General features: G+C 41.4%; 1 protein-coding gene across 1 annotated transcript in view; it reads right to left on the reverse strand.

The window, feature by feature from the left end:
- Positions 1–379: 379 nt before the first annotated feature.
- atos (atos homolog atossa) overlaps positions 380–23,844 on the reverse strand; it is a 111,503-nt gene continuing 88,038 nt past the window's right edge. The window contains exons 5-14 of the mRNA XM_037423000.2: positions 22,899–23,098; positions 19,932–20,057; positions 17,594–18,866; positions 13,325–13,453; positions 11,564–11,634; positions 7,762–7,870; positions 5,183–5,344; positions 4,181–4,240; positions 2,630–2,805; positions 380–1,043 (exon numbers count right to left, since the gene is read on the reverse strand). Of these exons, the coding sequence (XP_037278897.2) occupies positions 878–1,043; positions 2,630–2,805; positions 4,181–4,240; positions 5,183–5,344; positions 7,762–7,870; positions 11,564–11,634; positions 13,325–13,453; positions 17,594–18,866; positions 19,932–20,057; positions 22,899–23,098 (2,472 nt within the window). The 3' untranslated portion in view covers positions 380–877. The remainder of the gene's footprint in view (positions 1,044–2,629; positions 2,806–4,180; positions 4,241–5,182; positions 5,345–7,761; positions 7,871–11,563; positions 11,635–13,324; positions 13,454–17,593; positions 18,867–19,931; positions 20,058–22,898; positions 23,099–23,844) is intronic.

Genomic DNA, 23,844 nt, shown 5'->3' on the forward strand with positions numbered 1-23,844 from the left:
ACCAAACAATAAGAGGGAACAATCATAGACAGTCATGCTAAGTTTACTAGAGGGAAATGTAGCCCCAGTGTGTACTCAACTATCATTGGAATAATGAAAATTGATTCGTAATCAGTCACAGGAATAACAGTCCATAGATTAGACATGACACTGCTGTCTTTGCTTCTGTAGTTACCTTTTTTTATAGTCATAACTACATCATGTAGTTATGACTATAACTACATGATGAACATGGAAATAAAAAAATTTGATGTAAATAAAGCAAATCTACAATTTTTCTCTGTGATACCCACATGCGATTACATGAGAGCGCATAACTAACATAAAGTTCAAGTTTTTATGTGGCATGATATTTCAATATAATAAAGGCTGAAAAGTATTGTAAATGTGAACTCAATTTTTTATTGAAAGTTTATGAAGTACAGAAATTAGGGAACAGTTTAATTCACCTGCCTAGCAAATTTATTGAAATGTTTTTGGAACGCTATGGCAAAAACTGTTGGGAATAGTAATCTAAGTTTCCAATAACAAACATAAAACTCCTACAAGTTATTCACTGGAAGGAAAGTAGACCGAAATAATTACATGGAATTTTCATGTGCAGTCATGCTACAGAGAAACCTTGTTGTAGGGCACGCTAGCTTCACATATAAGCATAAAAAAAGAAGTTGAAATCAGCTTCCTAGGTGAAGCCACGCCTAAGTCAAAGAATAAATGGTTTACTAGGCCACATTCCCATCATGCTCCAAAAACTCCACTGCAGTATTTCCTTCTACTAATCGTAGCGTGAAAGTCCATGAGAACAAAAGACAGCCAGCATGTATGTTTTGTCTGTGGGCATGAAAGAGTGAGCTTCTCTTATTTCGTCGACATCGAATCACTCGCACGGAGAGAACTTCGGGTTGACGGGGCACTGGGTGAAGGAGCGGAGTTCGTACGGACGATCTCCGTGAATGGTGGCTGCGTCCAAGTCGCTCTTCCGAAAAACGATGACGCGCACATCCGTGTGCAGATAGATGCGTCCCGACTTGGAGCTTGCAAACCTAGAAACAGTGATCGGAAGGTGACCGTTAGGTTCACTGGTTGAGAGCGATTCTTAAAGGGGTCATGCTCGATGTGATACCCTCATGTGATTACATAAGTGCTCATAACTAACATGGGCTTGGCAAGAAAACTCATTTTGCAAACAGCAGACGCAGCTACGAACACATCAGCCAAATCTTGCAATCACGCGTGGCAAGAAGAGCTTACATGTAGAGTGCAAAGTCGCCATTTTCTCGCAATTGCCTGCTTTTCATACAGGTGCCCGTCCTCACTATGCTTCAGAGCTGCCGGCACACCACACTGTTTCGACGTCAGACGGCAGTTGGCATGTTGTTGGCCAATAGACAGCATATATCAAGAACAGTGTTTGGATATCAAACACGGTTCCTTCCATAAAGTGCCGCCACATGCCCGTGCTGCGCTGTACAGCCTGCGCTGTACAGCAGTGCAGAGTGAGCCACACTCGCACTCAGGGTTCACAACGGGAGAGAGTAATTTCGGTTCATGAGCGCTCAAGGTGACATTACTTCTTTCCCCTGTGCCATCTTTTCCCGAGTAGCTCCCAAAGCGCTCGCCGTGACGAGAGAAGAAAGAGTGCTTAAAGTGCATGACAAAACCCCTATAAAGCCATTCGTTCTTGACGGATTGAAGAAAATTTTCAAGTCCCCTCATATTGGCAGAGATCAATTCACAAAGCAATAAAATCTAGTGTGCTTATTAGGAAAGGTGACCCATGACCCCTTAAAACACTGGTGACAACAATCCAAGCATGCAGACTGAAGTGATTTCGGGGAAGATGCACAGATAAGGGCCTAATTTTCAGATTAGCAGCCTAATGAAACAAAAGAAGGTGACATGCATCTGGTGTCGAGTAGAAGCAATGTACACTCTCAGCACATTGCCTCCTAGGCCTTCCGATGAACTGTGGGTTATGCACGGCAGGCATTACGGTTCTCAGCACCTTAGGTTACGTACCACTGCCCCGTGAGAGGTAACGACAGCTTTTTTACTTAAGCTATGAAATGTGATTACGTCTCCTTCTTAGCCTATCATGATGCATTCACTCGTATTTCAAACAATTAACTTTGCAGTGCGGCTGCTCTCTATGTAAAATCCAAGGTTTCGCATGCAGATCAGAAGTTTTTGCCGATACTCCTTTAAAACTGAAAAAGCGTGCAACAGTGTGAATGAGCATGAACACGAAACATGACAGTGTATGTTTTGAAAATGACGTGGTCTCGAATAAGATGCGGCAGTAAATGAGCATGAATAACTGTCTAATAATAGAGGTGCAAATTGCAGCACGATGCAGCATTGCAAATTAGTTCTGTGGAAACCCGCAAGGCGCTAGAAGGCTTAAAAGAAAAGAAAAGAATACAACCACGCATTCATAGCACGAACCCACAAGGAAATCCAAACTGATTTCTCAGAGGCTTTTCATTCTGATATATTCTTTGGGATTTCCTTGTGGTTTCGTACAAAAGGGCGGTTGTCTTCTCTCCCTTCCTCATGATACAGTGTCCTCTGCTGCGATTCAGCTATAGCCAAGGAGGCGCGCCTAACTTTTCACCGGCAATAAACACACCTGAGGTGAATGAGATAACGGAGCCACCGACTGGCCTCGGGATCCTTCTCGGAGGCATCAGTGGGCATGAAAAGGGTGCGCTGTCGAATGAATGTCTGGCAGTTTGGAGGCATGTCCGAGAGGTCATATCGAACAACAAACATCTTCACCACCGTCTTATGCGGGTTGAACAGCGTCTACAAAGCAAGAGAATGGAGAAACATCTGTGGTTACAAAAAGACATATGACACATACAGTAGAGTGAAATAATTGCACTGTTCGCCTCCCAAGTGACTGCGCAGCAGATTAAACAAAGGATACTTCAACTGCACTTGGCCATATTTTAGAGCTTTAGGATTTAGACATGAATTTTAGGCTACCGTGGAAAATCTAAAGCTGCCACAATACGAAGCTTTAAAGTTGTTTGGCTCACTTTTCAATACCACTGGTTGTACCGACTACCATTGTTCTTGATTGCAGCATATTCAAACCTGGAGTAGCAGACTGTAGGCTATATCAATAAATCTAACAACTACAGTGAGCTCTACAGCAATTATCTAGTTACTCATGGAAATATGAAACACAAATTACATAATTTGAGACCACCATTCTGTGTGAAAAAGGTGCGTCACCTTACTTTTTTGCCGGGCAGGACCATTCATTCAACACATGTGGCTTGCTACCGCCATAACTGAGCATTATGAATGACAATTATTTACGGGGAGTAACGTTTCAAAGCCACCATATTATTATGAGAGACGCCGTAATGAAGAGCTCTGAAAATTTTGACCACCTGGGTTCGATAACGCGCACCGAAATCTTGAGCACACGGGCCCACAGCATTTTTGATGGAAGTGAAAATGCACAGTCGCAGCCGAGATTCGATTCTGCGACCTGCAGGTCAGCAGGCGAGTGCCATAGCCACTAGACCATGGTGACGGGGCTTGAGCATTGTGGGTTAGCTTAGAAATAATATGAGTAAACTACCAGGTATGTCAATCGAAGGGTGAAACTACACAGGCACGCAATATTGGCCCAGTGAAAACGCGAGACAGACTACTACCGAAAGCTGTTTCTGTGTGCAAGCAATCATTCCAGCCTCTAAGACACTTCTAGCGAAAGTGCAATTTGAGAGGAGTGATACATAAGTCACTACTTGCCAAGCCAATGGATGTGATGTACATAAGGGTAAAGTTATGTGTAGCTTGGTAATCAGACACGAGATTACTGAAAACAACAATATCGACCATTCACCTCAAATAATGTGAAGAAAGCATTGTTAAGAGATGGTTTCATCATACCTTCTGACAAAGGATAGCTTAATTTAATGTTTGCAGTCACAGGTAAAATACCCACAATCAAGAAAATAAAGAAACTAAATTTATGAAACCAACACAAAGATATAATGGAGTAGAGTTTGTAAATGCCTGAACACGACAAGAAATATTTGCTCGGCAATAATGCAACAAACGTAAAATAAAATGTCGGAGCAATGCAAGAACATCTAGAAACAGAACAAGGAGAAAATAGAATGGCACATTTGGCCTCTCTACAAGAGCATGATATACTCACCACTTGTATTGTTCCCGTCTTTGGAACATGGTAACCTTTCATGCCAAGGTTAATATGACCCTGCAAAACACGATATGGTTAACCGTAAAAACTCATATTCACACATTCAAGGAGAATTCAACCGCTTATAACTTCACTCAAACTATGAGAAATTGATAAACAGGGGGCGAGTGCTGGAGCCGACGTTGTGGCAAATAAACTTGTCTTTTTCAAGGCTGTAAGGCAGTTGCAGCCTTGTAAAAGACAAGTCCACCTGTCAAAACATCGGCTCCAGTGGCCCCCTCCCCTCTTGTTTGTGAATTTCTCATCACAAGCTTCCATCCTCTTCTTCTTGCCTTTATTTTGGATCTCAAACTATTATGTACATCCTGTAATGTGTTACTCCTTACTTGTAGTTGGATAGCATGCCAATCGAGTGAAGCACCTAGCTAGATTCATGTGAAGCCAGAATGATCAATAAGCTGCTGCAGTAATATTTGGTGAGTTTTTAAAAAAAATTCACATGCAGAACATTTATTCTTGCGGGAAACTGTATCTTCAAATTTGGCCATGAAACCATGAATAGTGGTGATATGTTAACCCAGGTAGCCTTTTCTCATTTTGAGCCAGGTTGAGTCTTGCACACTGAAAGTTGCCTAGTGTCCTTTTAGGCTGGATTTTTTTTAAAGTATACATATTATGTCTCGTTTAGAGAAGGTGTCAAAGCATTGGTGGCTAGAGCACAATTGTCCCACATTCTAAGCTCAGCTCTCAAACTAGCATGCTTTCAAATGTGCCACTCATAGCCTTAGGTTAACTAAAGCTATAAGTGAAACAGATCGAATACCAGCAATGAGAATACCACAGCACGTGATCAAATGGCATAGAGCTTAACTAAACTGCCTCACAAGTTGTCACAGCGAGTATCATAGGCATCAGATACATCTACACACAAGAGTGACAAATGCAGAATGGAAATGTGTGTGTGTTTGTTGTTTCGAGAGTACTTTTGTCAGGCCTTACCAAATAGGGCGAGACTACTTTGTCAATGTCGTGCAGCGAGTAGAAAAAGACCGTCACTGGGAGTGTGATGTGCCTAGGGCAGAAGGATCCACTGGCACCGATTTCAGCAACAAATCCCTGCACGGTGCTTACAGGCTCCAGTCGGCCATTCAAGACAGACTCCTATTTGTAAAAGAAAAGAAGGACGAAAATAGAGGTGACACGGCGTTAGAACAGCAGAAAAGATACATGTAAGTAAACTTGACAGCCTTCTTTGGCTGTTGCTGAAAAATCTTTTGGGAGTAAGAATCGTTCAGTATGCCTGAAGGAAGCCGTGTTTATTCTCAAATTACCCCAGAATGCTTGCTGCCTGTGGTCCTAGAACAGTGAACAAGAACAGAGGTTGAGGGGATCATATGTTAACTATAATACCATATTTTCTTGCATGTAACCCACCCTTGCATATTGCCCGAACACCTAACAATAAGAGTACAAAAAGAAAAACCAATATACATATAACACTCTGTATGACATGCAAACCCACTTTTAAAGCACATTCTGCCACAATTTGATGCAGGTTATAAACAAGAACATGCAGCAGCATATCCTTTAATGAATGCAAGCAGATTTGTGCGCCCTTTAAGAAGGCAATAAAGAATTAACGAACTATGAAAAAGATAAGAAAATGTTCCCTGATGCAACATTTCTTTGTCACATGCAGTCCCATTATATGCAACCGTACTTTGTGAAGAATACTACAGTGGCAGCACATGCCTTTGCCCCACACTGTCACATCACACGTGACTGTTACTGGAGAGAAATATAAGAGGAAGATAAGCAAGTGAGTGAGAAAAGAGCATTAATGATCCATGATGATGAACACCATTCCCATTAGTTTTTTTCTTGCATGTCGGGCATAAATTAAACCACTAGAGCATAATTGTCTTAAACAAAGCTACAAAAAATGGCAGCATATCCACAGAGTGAATGATGGAGAGTGGGGCGAAGCATTCGTCTGTCCATGCGTCCGTCTGTGTGACCGTCCATGCGTCTGTTCGTGCGCCCGTCCCTGCGTTCGTTCATGCATCCGCCCCTGCGCCCTTTCATGCGTCCATCCATGCATCTGTCTGTGTGTCCGTTCGTCCATCTATTCAACACTCCAAGTCCCACCATCTCGCATCTTTTTATCATATATTCCCCATATAGAAGCACCGTCATTCAGTGGACATTCCAAGGACTAAATGAGAGGTGGCACATGCACACTTTCTTACGGCTTGTGCTTCGGGCCTACTTCCCACCTTCAACCACCTTGAGTTCATGGTATATACTAGTTCACTGTATTCATGGCACTGCGGCCCAATGCTCGCTAAACCTTTCTAAAACCAAGGAGGTTACGCCCAGCGAGTATAACATAGCAACCTTTTCCTGTCATATAGTGCTCAATCTACATGCCAGTGGCTGATAATGTGAAATGAGAGACAGGAGGATTCAGCTTTTAATTTCTTACGGCTTGCGCTTCGTATCTGCTTCCCCCCTTTAACCACCTCGAATTCATTCATGGTATATACTAGTTCATTGTATTCATGGCCCTGCCGCTCAACGCTCGCTAAACCTTTCTAAAACTAAGGAGGTTACACCCAGTGAGTATAATGTAGCAACCCTTTCTTGTCCGATAGTGCTCAATGTACATGCCAATGGCTGCTAATGGGGATCGCAGCGCGCGCGTTGACTAAAAGCCGAATGCTCCCGTCTCTCATTCCCCATTAGCAGCCATTGGCATGTACATTGAGCACTATTTTTTATTGTTAAACAACGCACAGAAGAAATCTCTCACCGGCACCACCTTGGAGGTCAAATGTTATGCCTATTTCGGGTATGTGCCACTAGTGGTTACATACTACGAGGGACGCACAAGCCACGCCATAAGGAGCTTCGTCCCCAAAACATTTAGTTAAGGTATATTGCCCACTATGCAAGATGATGTAAAAGAAGCAAATAGCTAGGAAGGAAATTTCCAACCGCTCAAATCTTCAAGACATACTAAACAGACATCTCATGACAAGGTTACATAAAAGGGACACTAAAGAGAAACGATGACTTGGTTTACATTGATAAACTGCACTCTGAGAACTTTAATGTCATAAGTTTCACTATTACATGCTCACTATTAGCGGAGAAAATCAAAGTGAAAGTTTCATTGTTAAATTTCGGACCGAAATATTCGCACGAGACGTCAAAAATTTCAAAATGCATTTTTCGTATTTTGTTACATTGGCTCGATGAAATTTTCCAAAACTTCATACGCTATGTCTATGGCACCCGCAGATGACAATGTGCTTTATTTTTTTATCAATTTGAAGCCGATTAGAACCCAGCGGATGCTTTCAAAATCTGACATCACGATGTTTTTTGCGAGGATCCCAAGGTGGCATCTCTGCCGATATTTTTTTTTCACCTGTTTTCTAGGTTACCAAGCGCCATCTCCTAATAAGAGTGGTGTTTTCGGGATTTCGAAATTGAACTTCACTAATACTTAAAAAACCGTTCTTATCAAAAGTGTCGCTTTAAGCTTTGCATCGCGAGACACAAGTTCAACATACTTCAAAATTAACAATGAGGCTGCTCGTGGTGGTGGATGCTGGAGCACTCGAGCTGATTATTTCTCCCGCCAATGCTTCCTCTTCCTCGGGTTCTTTTTCAAACAATGCCCTGAAAGAAAAACAAACAAACAAACAAGCGACCGTGGCTGTGATCCATTATTCGACAATGCACAGGAGTTTGAGTTTCAGTTTATTCAACCACGTGACAAGCACACGAAAATACACTGTATACTTGGTTTGGTGCGAAGGGAAAAAAAGCTGCATTTCACAGCTTGACTTGCCCCTTCACCCAGAAAAAATCTAAACTACAAATTTACAAAAATTACAGGCAGCGGAAAAGCGACAATACAAAAAGAAACACGCCTGTGGCCCATAACAGCAAATAATAGAATGACAACTCTGAAATACATACAAAACTATTCACAACAAAGCAATGTATGAAAGAATAAAAACTGAATAACCATTCAGAAATCACCCAACATTCATTTACAACACAATCAGCACATCCGATTTAACATTTCAGTTTTAGACAATATACGCAGATTATCAGTTATTAGTTTCTATTTGTTCATCAGACTTGGAAGGCGGTAACGTAGTGTTTCAAATCCATAGTTTGTGCGAGGACAAGGTACGTGCCAAGTCTCCGTACAACGAGACATCCGATTTAACATTTCAGTTTTAGACAATATACACAGATTATCAGTTATTAGTTTCTATTTGACTTGCAAGGCGGAAACGTAGTGTTTCAAATTCATAGTTTGTGCGAGGACAAGGTACGTGCCAAATCTCCGTACAACGAGTAACGCGACTGGCAGGATTTGGTTGCAAGGTGGCCAAGGTGCGTAAAAAGATACTTCCTCTGCGTATTTCTGATTTAAAAGCTGACAGAAGCTGGTATTAGTAATAACAGGTAATTCTTAAAATTCTATATTTTGCAAATATTGAAGCAGTGTGTTCGTTATAGGATACACCTTCAATGCACCGCAAGGCATATTTTTGTAACACGACCAGGTTCTTTAGAGATGCTTTAGAGCCTGTAGACTAGACCAGATGACAATAGTGTAAATGTGAAGAAAAAAGAGCATTGTACACTAATATTTTTTGTTTCACAGGTAGTATGTTCTGGCATCGACACAACACACCTAAAACTTTACAAAGTTTGTGACTAATGTGTTCGGCATGGTAATTCCATGCCATGTGTTCGTGAAAATGGACGCCGAGAGTATTAACTGTTTGACAAAGTTTAATCTCAACGTTATTAAGTATTAGTTTGTGAGACGTTTCAAATGACCTGGCTTGCGCACGGAACAGTACAGCCTTGCTTTTAGAGCAATTAATGTATAGAGAATTTGCCACAGTCCAGGCATATATTTTATTTACTATTTCATTAGCAGAAACAATGAGGTCATCAGCCATTTCCCCAGAAAAAAAATATACTGGTATCGTCTGCGTAGATTACATATTCTACAGATCTGTCATTACGTACAATATCGTTGATAAAAATATTAAATAATAGGGGTCCCAAAATGCTACCTTGAAGTACACCATTCTTAACGTTCATGGATGATGACAGCTCTCGATTGATTGATACACATTGTTTCCTATTAGATAAGTACCTTCTTATTAAAGCTAAAACGGTACCGCAAACTCCATAACAGTCAAGTTTTCCTAGCATATTATCATGGTTTATTCTATCGAAAGCTTTCGAGAAATCTAGAAATATTCCTAGGGTAAGTTTTTTTGCTTCTATATTTCTTAGAATCAATTCCTTTTGGTATAGTAAGGCACTCTCGGTTGAGAGGCCTGACTGAAAACCGAACTGTGACAACGTAATAATGTTTTGTTTATTAAAGAAATTAGATAACCGAATGAAAATAAGTTTTTCACACCCCTTAGAGAAAACTGGTAAAATCGAAACTGGCCTGTAGTTTCCTAAATTGCTTTTGTCCCCACCCTTATTTTTCATTCTCTGAGGAAAGAGCCCAGTGGTGAACACGAGATTATAAATATGTACTAAGCAGGCGCATATGACATCTAAAATGTATATTATAGGTTCTAATTTTAAGCCATCTATGTCCTTGCTTTTACTCAATTTGAAATGCTGAAAAACGCTGATGACCTCTTGCGCGTCTGTAGGATTAGCAAACACAGAATTATTTAAAGCAGGAGGCAAATAACCTGATGAATCACAATTATGACTACTGTCAACTATTGAGGTGAAGTACTCATTAAATTTGTTTGCTAGTACTGCGCCCTTGTATATTTTATTTTCGATCACCGGCTCACTAATATCATTAGTCACTTGTTTGGTAGATATAATAGCATTAAGTTTGTTCCATAATTGCTTAGAGTCGGTGACACCGTCAAACATCTTGAAGTGATAATAGCGTTTAGCTTGTTTTTGTAGTTTAGTGAGTTTATTTCTGTATACCTTAAAAGCTTTGAATTTATCCGGGTCTCGCTTTATCAGAAACTCTTGATACAACCTATTTTTTTCTTTTATCATATTGAGTATTGCGGAAGACTTATTATTTTTTTTTTTTATCATATTGAGTATTGTGGAAGAAATCCAAGGTTTTGCGTGCCCGTTTTTGGTCTCTTTAAAGCTTTGTAAGTAAAATGTTTTTTATACACAGAACATAGAGTATCAATAAAACAATCATAAGCAAGATCAGCAGAAGAACTAGATAGAATGTTGTTCCAATTTAGAGTTCTAATTTCCTCTCTAAAAGAATATAGCGTTCGTGGATTAATTTGTTGAAAGTGAATGGCAGGAAGGATTTGACTCCTTACACTGGTTATGTTTTCTATGACTAGATATATGGGCAAATGATCACTTATCGGGGCACGCAGGACGCCTGCCTGTAACGTACTGTTTGTACTGCTTGTGATAAACAAGTCTAATAGAATAGAAGTGGTATCAGTAATACGTGTTGGAATGGTAATTACGTTTGTTAAGAAAAAAGAAGCAAGAAGGTCTGAAAGTCTCATCTGTTTATGTGTGTCGCTCAGCATATCTATGTTAAGATCACCTCCCAGCACTAGTTTGTAATTAAATTGGTTTACAACGGAAAATAGGTTTTCTAAATATTGAATAAATGAAACGAAATTGCCACTTGGTGGCCTGTAAATTACAACGAAGATGTAGTTCTGATACTGTAAAGTTAACGCCTCAAGGTCATCGGTGCACAGAGACAGATCTTCACGATACTCATACGTTATTTCAGCTTTGGCATACAAGCATACACCACCACCAATTCTCAATTTTCTACGTTGGTACACAACATTATATCCGTCAATACGAAACACGTCTGTTTCACAATGGTACCAAGTTTCAGACATCATCTAGAGCTAATTACAGATTAATTATTAATTATTAGGAATTACATGCAAGGAAAGAATAATAATAAAAGCACTGGGAAACCTTTGCAAGCAAGCTGAAGGCTCTTGCTAGATAACAAACAAAACTGACTACAGCAGCACATTTGTTGTTTTGCATTCTGAAGTTGCAAAAGGACAGTGAGAGACTGTATACAGGGCACACTCAAAATTAATTACGTATGTCTGTTAAATGCTCGCTAACTTACACCAACGCGCTAGATTCAACTCTGACTTCATATACCTAGCAACATATACCTGGCAACCTTGGCAAGTTTCTCCAGGAAATGTGCAAATTTCAATCTTGGTACTATGATTGGTATTATGATTGTATTTTATTATGTGCTTATTAAGCTGAGCACAGAGTACATATGCATATGAGACAAGCCTTAAAAAAAATGTAACCACAGCAGTAGAGACTCACCTCTTAATTGCAGACACAGAAGTCAGGCTGCTGTCAAAATCAAAACTAGCTCCAGATTTTCGAAGAGGAGCCTAGAGCGATCACAAAGAAATAACACAAGTAAGTGATCTGACCATTCAAAGCATTCCAATTACTTTTTGAACGAGCGATGAGCATTTTGATTAGCTCCCATCTTACGTCGCAAAAGAGTGACAGCATAACTGTGGAATAATCCAGCAACTAGTTATAGCAACACTATTTTGAATAGTATGTAAAGTTGAGCTTTGTTACAATAATAATTACTTTCCCATTAATTTTAGTGCTTCCTCTTAGGGTTTTCTTGCACTGCTGGATTAAAGAACATGTGAGCCCAAGAACATTTCTGAGCCCTAGCCATTCATCAGAGCAGATTGGCGACATATGGGGCAGCCAAAGTAGAACAATACATCAAGATGAGACCACTTTTTTAAGATCATTCTTTCAAAGTAGCACACAATATAGGTAGCCTGGCAAACATTGATCTGGCAGTGATCTCACTAAATTCACACAAGGCTACAGGAACTGCTAGAGACATGGGCCGATCAAGGCTGAATTCTCAAACAAGTCTGCGTATATAAGTTAGTCTTCCATTAAGCTTTAAGAGGATTATAACGCTGTCCACTTTTTCCCCTATTGTACTGCTGAAAGGCAGGCTATTATCGCTTTATCACTAATTTGAAGAGGAATCAGTTTTAGTGCTTTCATTAATAACTGTAATTTACATTGATGCACCAATTTTGCAACTGATATGTAGCCATAATAGATGCCTACACTATCGCTACACTCAGTTACAAAGACTGTTGTAGAATAAAGCTTCCTCCTGCAAGATCATTAACTTCCCTCTCCTTGATTCCATCCAAGTGAACTTTCTAATATATTGGTAGATCAAGTCTTCTGTCGAAGGGAGTTCCCCTTCCCTAATAACACAAATAGATCCGGTGCAAGGCCAAAAGCAGACTACACTGTCATCACACAGCCTACAATGTCTCAATGCTGACATTTACGAGGGTGTTATGGTTTCATGTTACTCTAGCAGACCATCAATAAGCTGTTGTGCCAACACCAGACAATGACAGCTTTGCACTGGTCCAGGTTTATGGGCAAACTTTTCCAGCGATCACGAGTAGGGATACCCACAATTCTTCTTTGCACACTCTGCACTTGAAGCCAAGCTGTACTAACTCATGCATAGTACCGCACTTGGGAAAGAAAAAAAAAAAACTTTGACATCAGAACTGCTTAATAACTGTGGGTGAAGCCCACCTTCCAGGGGCACAGTGGCTATTGGGGATTGCCGGGCATGGTTAAGCGTCACATGTTGGCTTCCTAATTCCAGCTTAGACAGTCGCGTCTCTCGTGACCAAATGTAGAATGTCTCGCATAAGATGGCAACTACCAGACACGGCTTACACTGGTATGTTACGCACCGAAATGTTGTGGTGGAGTCGAACTATAGACAAATGTCGCTATGTTTGTTGGCGAAAATTCTGTTGAGGTCATGAATGTGTGGGTAGGTGTTTATATGTGCAAACACTGCTTTTGCTGATCTGTGTGCTAGACTGCTGGCTGACATATTGTGTGTTTCTGAAAACTTTGAAACCAAGTGCTGCTTTCTTTGGGACCATGCAAAATAGAGTCGAGCAACATGCGCACACACACACACGTGCACGCACGCACGTGCGCACACACACACACACACACACACACACACACACACACACACACACACACAATAATACTCACAGGACTAGAAGTTAGAGGCAGCCCAGTCTTCTGATGGAAGACCATTGAGGTGGCACTGTCCAAAGAGCGGCGGAACTGAGCACGCTCCGCCGCTGTAGGCACTGGATGATTTCGTGCTTTGCACAACATCTGAAGTGGGAGTAACGGTGAGGCGTAAAGCTCGCATGCCCCAGCCACTTTACTTGCCAGTAAAGAAGACAGGCAGGAAACGAGTCATAGGAAAGGAAGGACAGAAAGAACTTTCTTTCAAGATGAAGCACCATTCTATAAAGAGTAGCCTTGAAAGAAGCCATGGCATTGTTGATGCTGAGAACCTTACAACTTATGTACTGTGAACGAGATGAAGTGGACAAAGTCAGAAAGCTCGTTAAGCAAATTAAGCTGCTTTTAATGCAACAGCTTTATTCATTGCACTGTGGTCAGAATTTCTTGGTAATGGCTCATTCCTTTGATGTGTGTAGTGTTTGAACATTTTTTAATGAGTGCAGTGATGATGCAGACAAAAGAGATAGGGGGGACAAACCATCTTTGGTTCACATCATTGAGCAGTTTTAAAAAGTCAACGTTTAAGTTCGCCCGCCAACTTAGAATCCTTCCCCAGAGTGTAATAATGTTTTCTACAACTTACGTCAATCTTCTACTTAGATCCGTAGGATTTTAATTCATTTAAGTATCTCTTTTCTGAAGAAGCTTCATCAGCAGAAAAATCTTTTCCGAGTAACTGCAATGTCCTTCACCACAGTCACCTTGTAAGTTTGGAAACAAGGACCGATTTTAAAGGGACTCGGATATAGTTTTGATGATATTGTAAAAACACTAGGGGCCAGTAGACTAAGTTCTAAGGGTCATTTATGAACTAATATAAGCTCTCTGCATAAACGATGCAATTTATTAGAACACATTAAAGCTGGGAATCACTGCACATCACTACGGCTTAACCAAACGCATTTTCAACTGCCCATTCACAGTACAACGTCTTCTGGTATTGCAATGTCACCCAGGCTGCTGATTTTATTGGCTGTGTAACCTGCTGATTTTATTGGCTGGTAAGATTATGGCACCTGTCAGAGCAGATATAAACCACTCCATGACCTTCATTTCTGTTGCCGGGTGCACTGGGTGATGGCCTCTGAGATTGCACGCAACCTGTAAGAGTGAAATCTTGGAGGTCTAGACTGATTGAGATTAAGCTGTGGAGTTTAACACATCCCGAAACCACCATATCATTATGAGAGATGACGTAGAAGTGGAGCTCCAGAAATTTCAACCACCTGGAGTTGAAGGTCTCGATCGGCCAAAGCTCAAATCGTCAAGCGCGCTCATGAGAGCTCTGCGATCACCATCAATGCCAGCATGTCAAGCGCACTCATGAGAGCTCTGCGATCACTATCAATGCCAGCATGTCTCACGAGTTGAGGGTGCAAGGCAAAGGTGAGAAGGAGGGTGTGATATAACTGTCCGTAGCAGCCTTGGTACGCTGTGTGCCACTAAATCTGTGGGGCGAATGGTTTGATGATGCTCTAGCCCAAAAGCTTACAAAATTTCGAATAAAAAAACACCTTTCAGGGTCCCTTTCAAGTCAAATTATGTTGAGCGTCTATCACTAAAACAAGCCACTTTCATCGTGTCACAAAATGAACAACATTTGTTGCAATTTTAAATGAGTTAAATGATCTGATCTCTCCTTCCTATGGAATCTCGGACGAAAAAAAAGACCACATGCCACATCTCTGATCAAAGCATGAGTTGCATGCTTAAAAAAACAAAATTTTGCGATTCTGAATATAGCATCATTTATTTGTTCAACTATGCTATGGGCAAGATGTTTTCAAACCTGCAGCTAAGAACAAAATGACATGACTTGTGATAAAGTGGAAATAACTATTCAGGCTTCAATACAATTTGGAGTTGTATGTATGTCTTGGGCCTTGTCCCATTGCTTTTCGACACAACCACTGGTAAGCTCTTTCTAAGAGGCAATGAAATCGAAGTACACTTTGTAAAACACTTCTGACGATGCTAACAGTTTGGACTGCAAAACCATCAATTTGTAATACTACAGATGGTTTTTCCGTGTGCAAACTCCAAATGTAAGGTGCTTTGCAAGTTCCACATTACAACAGGGGTTTCTGCTCTTGATGTAATTAAAGTCCTGTGCTTAATTTTGACACAGTGCCTATCTTCTCTGCAATCATTTACACACTTGTTAGGGTAAATTGCAGTTCCTTTAAATGAAAGAAATCAAACGGTAGTCATATTATTGAATAACCTTCTAAACAACTAGCAGTTAATCTACAGGAGGATTATGAGCCAGATTGCCAAACATTTGTGTGCAAGACTAGCTCGTGGTAACTGAACAAATTTTATATGTCAGCAGCCTGCAGCCAATCCAGTATGATGCAGTAGAAATGTAGCTTTATTTATCATACTCTGCTATGAGGCCCATATGCACAAAGCATCAAAAATGCCATAGCATATTTAGTGACAGTCACTGTAAACTACATTTTATTGCTTTCAAATGCATAATGTGACTACTAATTGCATGCAATGACTGAGTTAATATTTTAATACTATAAAAAAGACTACAATTGAGGTTTCACAAGCTTTAAAAATGCTGGCGCTTTAGAATATTATTTTATAAGTAAAGGTTCAAGGCTTACAAATCAGGTTTGCCTGAATTTTAGTTGAAAATAATGCTAATTTACAATTTTTAAAAGAGACACGTAGGGTGAAGAAAATGCCACATGTACAATTGAAAACTTATATGACAAGGTCAGTTGACATTTATGATAGATTTGGTGTTGGAGAAGCTTTCGTGTCAATATTTTGCCAGCAATCAACAAAAACATTTTCTTTACAGTTTCAAAAGTTTAGATAATACTATACCCTGCCTTTGGTTGCAAATGTTTACCAAGACCACTAAATATTTATTGACTTTGTTAAAACCACAAAAAACTTTCTTCACACTTAGCATCACATATATTTCATGCAGTTTAGCAAGTCCATACATAAACTAAAAGCCTAAATGGTGCTTCAAAGCTTGTAGTTAATAAACTATAATCTTTATTAATTAGGTATGTATGAAAGACACGTCTGTGTAACTTACAAAAGCGGCTTCTCACTTAGGTAACTCTACTAAGACGGCGTACAATATGCTAACTGCCCGCCTAGGTGAGAATGAAGACGCAAAATGTGCCCAATCTTCATCGACTGCAACACTTAAGGACGTTCTGTAGGGGAAGGGAATTCATTGTTAAGGAACTAAGGCAAAGAAGCAAGGCGACTGCTAAAGAACAAATCAATCACTCCTGACTGGACACTGCAAGCTACAATGTCGGTGCATATACATACTATGCTGCCAATACAATTATCAAGAAAATAATTATAGCAAATTAAATGCAGAATTTCTAGCAGTGCACCATCAGAAACAAAAGTCCTTGGGCCAAATTTATGCCTGCGTCAAAAGCTTAAAAAGCCACCCTGCAAATTGTGAGATCTGCCATTGAGCATTGTTGCAACACTCTTATTAAAGTTCGAATGAAGACTATGAGAATGGTAAGTTTCTGGTGCTTCAAAGGAGCGAATGTCCCACATGAATTGATGCACAACAGCTCGACAAGTCTCATCAAGCACTCAGTGGCTTCAGAATTTGGGACAAAGCTTACACAAACAGCGACTGAAGCTGTGCTTTATGCTTGCAGCTTGTTCAGTTTCGCGGCCACAGCAAGGGACATGCACATCGTCCAATGTTTATGAGAAGGCATGCTTTTTTGGAAATAGAGTGCCTTCAAACTTAGAATGCATAGTTCTTCCAATGACCACATCGACTAGTATTTTCAATGACAAAACTGAAGCATTCTATTGCAGACACAAGTCATTATAGCCACTTGTAGAGCATTGCAATTAGGTCTACTTAAAGGACACTGCATGACACATCTGTGCCAAGTTGTGGTTTAAAGACCAGACAAGCAATCAGCAAAAAGCGTAAAGACACACATCAGTCGCTGCTACAATGACCTCTGGAGAATGTTTAGCCAGAGTACTTCGCTGTATACAGTACAATAAAGTAAGAATAAGAGAAAGATAGTCAAACAAACAGATGGCTAAAAGAGGCAACAAAAGCAACATAGCATTTTTATTATAGGAAAAGCTAAGAAAAAAATTTGCAAGATCTGATGTACAAGTACTGCCACTACAAAGGCATACAAAACAAGACAGGTCAAGGCAGGAGTTAGAAGGCACCAGGCTTCTCTGCAAGTGTGTACCCACCTGCCTCACTTTGTGCTTGTGAATGAGGTTGTTGAAGATGTGGCTGCCTTTTCCAACCACTCCATCCTTGAGCTTCAGGTCACACAGACCTTCGCTCCAGGTTTTACTGTGCCCTAAACCTCGCTTATTATGATTCGCTTCTTCCTTGTGAGCAGCAACACCACCATCACACTTGCTACCACTAGCTTTCTGCTCTTTCACAAAGGTCCTAAGCTCCACTTTGTCGTCAGTCACTGCACTAGCCACACACTGGTCTTTCACATTGGGCTTTGACGTCCTTTCAAAATGAGGCTTGGCAGCCAATGGCTGCTCCTGTAACACTGAACAAGAGCTGCTAGAGATCAGTTTGTGTTTGGCAGACGGTTTGTTGATGTGACACAGACTCATGTCCTCAAAACTATTCTTCAATCCACACTGGTCGGGCGAAACAGCACGAGCAAACTTATCGGTTTGCTTGTTTTCGCCAAGTTCTTTCACACTTGTGATGACTTGCTCATTTCCGAGCAGAAGTGGCGACTGAGGGGTTACTGGAACAAAAGACGCTTGTGGTTCCGGAGCCTGCAATGGCATCGCCAGGCTCCTCGCTCGGATGTACTGCTGGTTCGGCCAAAAAGGAGTGGGTGCTATTTCCTCCTTTCTTGGCTGCACCTGGTTGGAGCTGGCAGTTGGAGCATCTAGAGCAAACACATCTCCGGGCAGCGACTCTCCGCTCTTCTGAAGGAAACGCTCGATGACAGGGCGCCTCGGTGCTCTTCCTCGTTTGTGCTCCGTCTGGGCTTCTCCACTCAGCTCCAGAGGCGGCTGAGCTTGGCTCCCAAACAGCAAATGCTCAGGCACCTCGACACTTGGGCTTCCACATCGCGATGGGCTTTGGTACCGCTTGGGGTACATCTGGAGAGACTGGGGGGGATCCAGAAGGCTTTCCCCCAACAGTACATCGGCTGACAAGTCGCCCTTGCTGTGCTTCTTGGGCTTGCGCTTGGCAACCGACTCTTCATTTCTTATGAACCCATCGTCATTGGTATTTCTGTTGGATTGACCCTGAAGTGTGGCAGTGATGGTGGGTCCCAGCGGCTCATTAGGAGCTGCGGGTGTAAGAGGCACGGATGAATGCTTGGCACAGGCAATAGCCGGTATGCCATCTGGACACCTAGGCGCAAACTTGACAGAGACCTTGAGGCAAGTGTTGCGCCCAAGGCCTGCCATGGGAAAGTTTTGGACTTCAGGGCTGCAGCGGAACTTGCTGGAGAATGCCTCTCCTGGCACAGAGATCCTGCAGAAAGCACACGCACAACACACACAAAAAAAGGCTTAATACTTGCAAAGATGACCATGTCCCAATAATGGCTCTGTCATGAGAGCAGCTGGTTATATTTTTGAAGACAAACAACAGTCATTACACTACTTCCAGAATACCATCCATCTCCTAATCAGCGACCATTCAGCTTTTTATGTTTCCTCGTTAAAAGCTCGGGCTCCTGTTTTGTTTTTGTTTTTTCGAAGAGAGACACAGGGCAAAAAATAAACGGGTTACTATTAGTATGGGGGTCAACACAGTAGCGGGTCTTTCTAGAAGGACCACCTAGTATAAAATTTTAACGTAAGCCAGAACGATAAGTTAGATATGAAAATGCAGTACTGATATATGCTACAAAAAACACCGACTGCCATTATTCAATGATGCACAGCAGTTTTTCGATCTAGTTGGTTATGAAGATGTGTGCTTCAAGTATATTCAATACATCCTTATCAATAACAAACAAACATTCAGGTACTGTGATGAAACTATTGTTAGACTACTGGGGGCATATATATAATATGGCATCGGTCACAGATGTTAACAGCTGCTCTTTGGCATCTTGAAATTTTTCACCTCCACCTTACCTGTTATCACTACAATTCTTTACAGTATCATAATAGCATCACACCACGTGTTTTTCTTTACCAATGCTTTGTCAACCCCTTTGCACATGAGTCTTTAGAGGCTGCAGCCGAATGTGACTATGAACCAAACTAAAGACCTGTTGTGATCACTTAACTAAGCTTCAACCAATACTAACTAAATTGTTTCTTATAGCTCTCAATAATCTAAAACTTAGCACAGCAGCCACAGTTCGTGCAGCTCATAACTGTTTTTTCTTCTTTCTCTCTCGCAGCTTGCAAGCAAGGAAGCTTTTGCAGTTGAACTAGCAATTCTCTAGGATTCCACCTAGATCTTATTACACATCAGTCCCCCGAACATTGCAACACTACCATTCTCTATGCATTGTGCATCCCAAAAGTTATTAACATGAGTGGCAAGAAAATACCCATGCAGCGAAACTCGTAAATTGCACACCTGTAGTAGATGCCTCGAGGACTCCTTCCATGCGAGAGATTATACCAGGAAGCGATCTGAGAGAAGGAAAGGTAGGACCGCATCGCGTGGAGTAGGCTTTGTGCCGAAGCGGTTGTTTCTGAAGCACTGCGAAAAGCAAAAGAAGCAAGCTCACAAGCTGATTGGAGAATAGAGAGCAATGTATCCATGCAGATCAACAAGCAATCATTTGCACTTGAAGTGGTTCATATAAAGGTCACTTGAAAGCTGTCGAGTAGAATGTGAAATTACACAATAAGTTTACAAGCACTATGACCTCGTGCAGTATGCACGGATTCAAACGGGACATCAAATTTTGTTCAAAGTAATGAACGGTATGCACAGCTTCTCGAGATAACCACATCATGTCGCAATGGACTTGGCCCGTAAAAATAATTTTGACTCTGCTCTATGCGTTCAAGTCTAAATTATGCCGATGCAATCCGAAATGAAGACAGTGCAAAAGGAAGAATATGTGTCACTTAGCCTTCAATTGTCCCATTTTAATTCGTGAGTACTGTACAATTTTACATGTTTGCTAATTTGGATGATGCTCAACACGTCTAACAGCTCATTGTTTCTGCGATGGATTCTGAAGTCGTTTTATTAAAGCAAGTGTTTAGGTACTGCGTGTTTTGCATTCTAGGCTACAAACAACTTTATCAAAATATGAGAGCATGGTCAAAAGATGCAGACATTTGATATCCTGGACGCTATATGTGCAGGTAATTCTAGTACAAGAAAAAGCCCAAAAGATATTTTACCGAAAACTTGCAAAGACAGGGCAGTACGCTGTTGTATACATAGCATTATTATTGTAACTTTTTGTCATCCGAACGTAATGAGGTGTGACACGTATGCTCATAAAGTGGTCAACCACATACCTTTATACCATAAGTTGTTCAACACAAGGCAGGTAAAGCTTCTCATAACTCAAGACTTAATACAGTAAAGTTTTGTTTGTTACAACTAACGCCTTGGTCCTGGCACAGCTCTATGAGAGAAACTCCTATTTGTTCGAACGCGTCAATATCCACAACGGATAATTTTAACTCTGAGCCCCTGGTTTCTATTGCTTCTCGCAGTAGTCGGCCAAGAGTGATGACAGCATGTTCCAAAACCGAACGATATTAAATTGACTAGAGATGCAAAACAGCGCAACAGTAGCATTAATTTCTCATCAGGTGAGAATCTGGACACTATGTTGGAGATCTTGAGCAAGCTGCAAACGGTGCTCATTGAGTCCCAACACGAGAAAAGCAAGCAAATGCAAAGTTTCGTTGCATTAATTGCTATGCAAATAACATGAATACATATTGCTGCTTGTTCCTAGCGTGTCACTAGATCATGAAATAACTGTTTGCCTTTAGAGCTTTATAACTTAATGTGCATAAGCACCTGCCACAGACATGTAGTAGCACCTAATACATGATAACGAGTCCAAAGGTGGCTTCTTCGGGTTCTGCCTGTGAGGTGTGGTGTGATGTTGGCTCAATGCAGCACCCATCTGCTCATTTGAACTGAGCTCAACTAGAACAATTTTATAGTCCCCTTCCTAGTTTGAATTAATAAGCACTTACTGTATAGGTACATAAAATTTTGGCTCTTCAATCATTACCAGACAAAAGTTGTCAGTAATGGCTATATGCTGCAAACAACAGTAAAGAACTGTTCAGAGAACATTCACCAATAAGAATTTTTAAAAGGCTTTTTAATAGTGCAGATGCAAGTGAGCAAAGTGTTTAAGAGGCCATGGTGTGTATCTTGTCCTACCATAGGTGGGCGAAATAGATGGAACTTGCTCAGGCTCCCTCCAAAAGTATTTTTGCTTCGGCCTCACTTGTGCTCAATCTCGCCAAAGTTCTTAACTAGAATCCCTCGAACTTGATCTCAATGAAGGTTTGCTTCCTTGGGTTGACTTGAACTCATTATCATAACCAGCTTGAATAGGCTCACTTGAGCTCAAGATCACCAACATTCCGCTAAACCAGACTCACTGAGAGCCAGACTCCCCAAAATTTCACTTAGACTCTCGGTTCGGTTTCACCCTGAGTGAGTTGACCCAAAGAAGTGTTTACCACAAAACACATGAAGGTGAGTCAAAAGACAAGCCAATGAGTAGGTGGACATAAATAAAAAAAAAAGGAGCAATTCCTAAGCTGAACGAGTGAAGACCCGCGACTACCTCCAAGAAGAAGCCAGTAGGAAGAAAAGAGCTGTTACACTTGCGTACATACTCAGATCGTCCTCCTCCTATCATCACGACACTCGCCCTCATACTGACACCTTTGAATTGAGTGGATGCAGTCATTGTAACTGCCCTGACGTATGATGGGAATACGTATAGTGTACCAGCAACAAAACGTAATGAACCTACTAGAAACTTAGTATTCATATGTGCTAGATGTACTATACACGTAGACATAGGCATTTGCAGGTTCCCCTTCAGGTGGGGAGGGCGAAGGTTCATGGCCGCCCACCTTCTCCCTGTCAAATCAATGTACGGGGCCGACTTTGCGATCCCCCTCTCTTAGGTGACAAAGCAGGCAGTTGCCCCCCCTCATGCGCCATGCCTACACAAGTAGGAGTTGTAGAAAATATAAATTTTAGATAGAAAGTGGTAATGTCAGATTATTAACTCATTGCGCAAAAGGTAACAATCTTAAGACTGAAGAAATGTACACTGAGTCAGACTCACTTGTACGCGAACTTACCAGAATTTTTCTTAGCTCGACTCACACAAGCTCTGGTTCGTGTATTGGCCTAAGCGCAAGTCAACTCACGAGCAAGTTTGTCGAAATATGTCACCAATAGAGGAGCTCTCTTCCACTACCCCAGATAACTATTACCAACGCTTCCATATGCAAGCATTGCAAACCCTTCCTATTTTTCTGAGCACACTGTACACAAACATTGCGAACATTTCTTTTCTTTTTTAAGCACACTCACCGTATCGGCAGCATTTGGATGAACCACTGTTCTAGCAGAAGATGCGATGTGTTAGGGGCTGCGGAGGTGTCAATGCCACTCGTGTGGTCCATGCTGCTGCACTGAGCACAGTCGGGTGACAGCAAGACTTCCACAGCCATCGGGATGCTGTTCCTCCAGAGCATCAGCATGTGCTTCAGGGCTACCTCATACCGCTGGCACTGCAACAAGAAGGTGGCATACTCCAGCTAAGCAGCTGTGCATAAAACCTTGGTTGCCTTAATCAAAGGGCCCAAAGACACTTCGAAATTTTTGTAACATTTCAAGTAGAAACCTGCATCAAGTTCAGAATGCTGTCACAACCAAAAGTTCCAACCGTAGCAGTGCTGCAAGCCATGGGCATGCCACAGAATAGAACGTTCTCATGCTCCTTTCTGGGCCCTTTAGTTTGCTGAGCATTGGTCGTGATGTTAGTGCCCACATCTAAGTCATGTCAGCAGCAGCAAGAACCTGTTGTCTGCTGCAGATATAAATGCACTGCCTTTCTCTTCTTTGCCACGCAAGGAGGAGAAATGAACCGCCAAATCAAGTGTAGCGAAGGAAAGAGTGAAATGCATGAGGGCAGTGTTTTGATCATCAAATGCACGTATATCTGCTACTACTTGCACCATTTCAAAAAATTTTCGCAGTTACAAGCATTCGTTGTATACTTGTGCACAACTGCAACCCTGTGACTAAATTTGACTTTTTGGGTGTTTAAGGGCCCTTCAAGTAAAAGTATGCAAGCTACCATAGAAAGCTAAAAATGAGGTATGATGGGAAAGATTAGAGACAGCGACACAAGGTTCAGAAGGAGGGGCTTGGGAACCACTATTGTGAACTCATTGAGAACAAACAGCTGGCAAAAATACTATGCTTTCCTCCCTTCTCCAACTTACAGCTTTTGTTATCCCCTACACAGGGCACA

This window comes from Rhipicephalus microplus, chromosome 4 (genome assembly GCF_043290135.1).
Source record: "Rhipicephalus microplus isolate Deutch F79 chromosome 4, USDA_Rmic, whole genome shotgun sequence".
Classification (NCBI taxonomy): domain Eukaryota; kingdom Metazoa; phylum Arthropoda; class Arachnida; order Ixodida; family Ixodidae; genus Rhipicephalus; species Rhipicephalus microplus.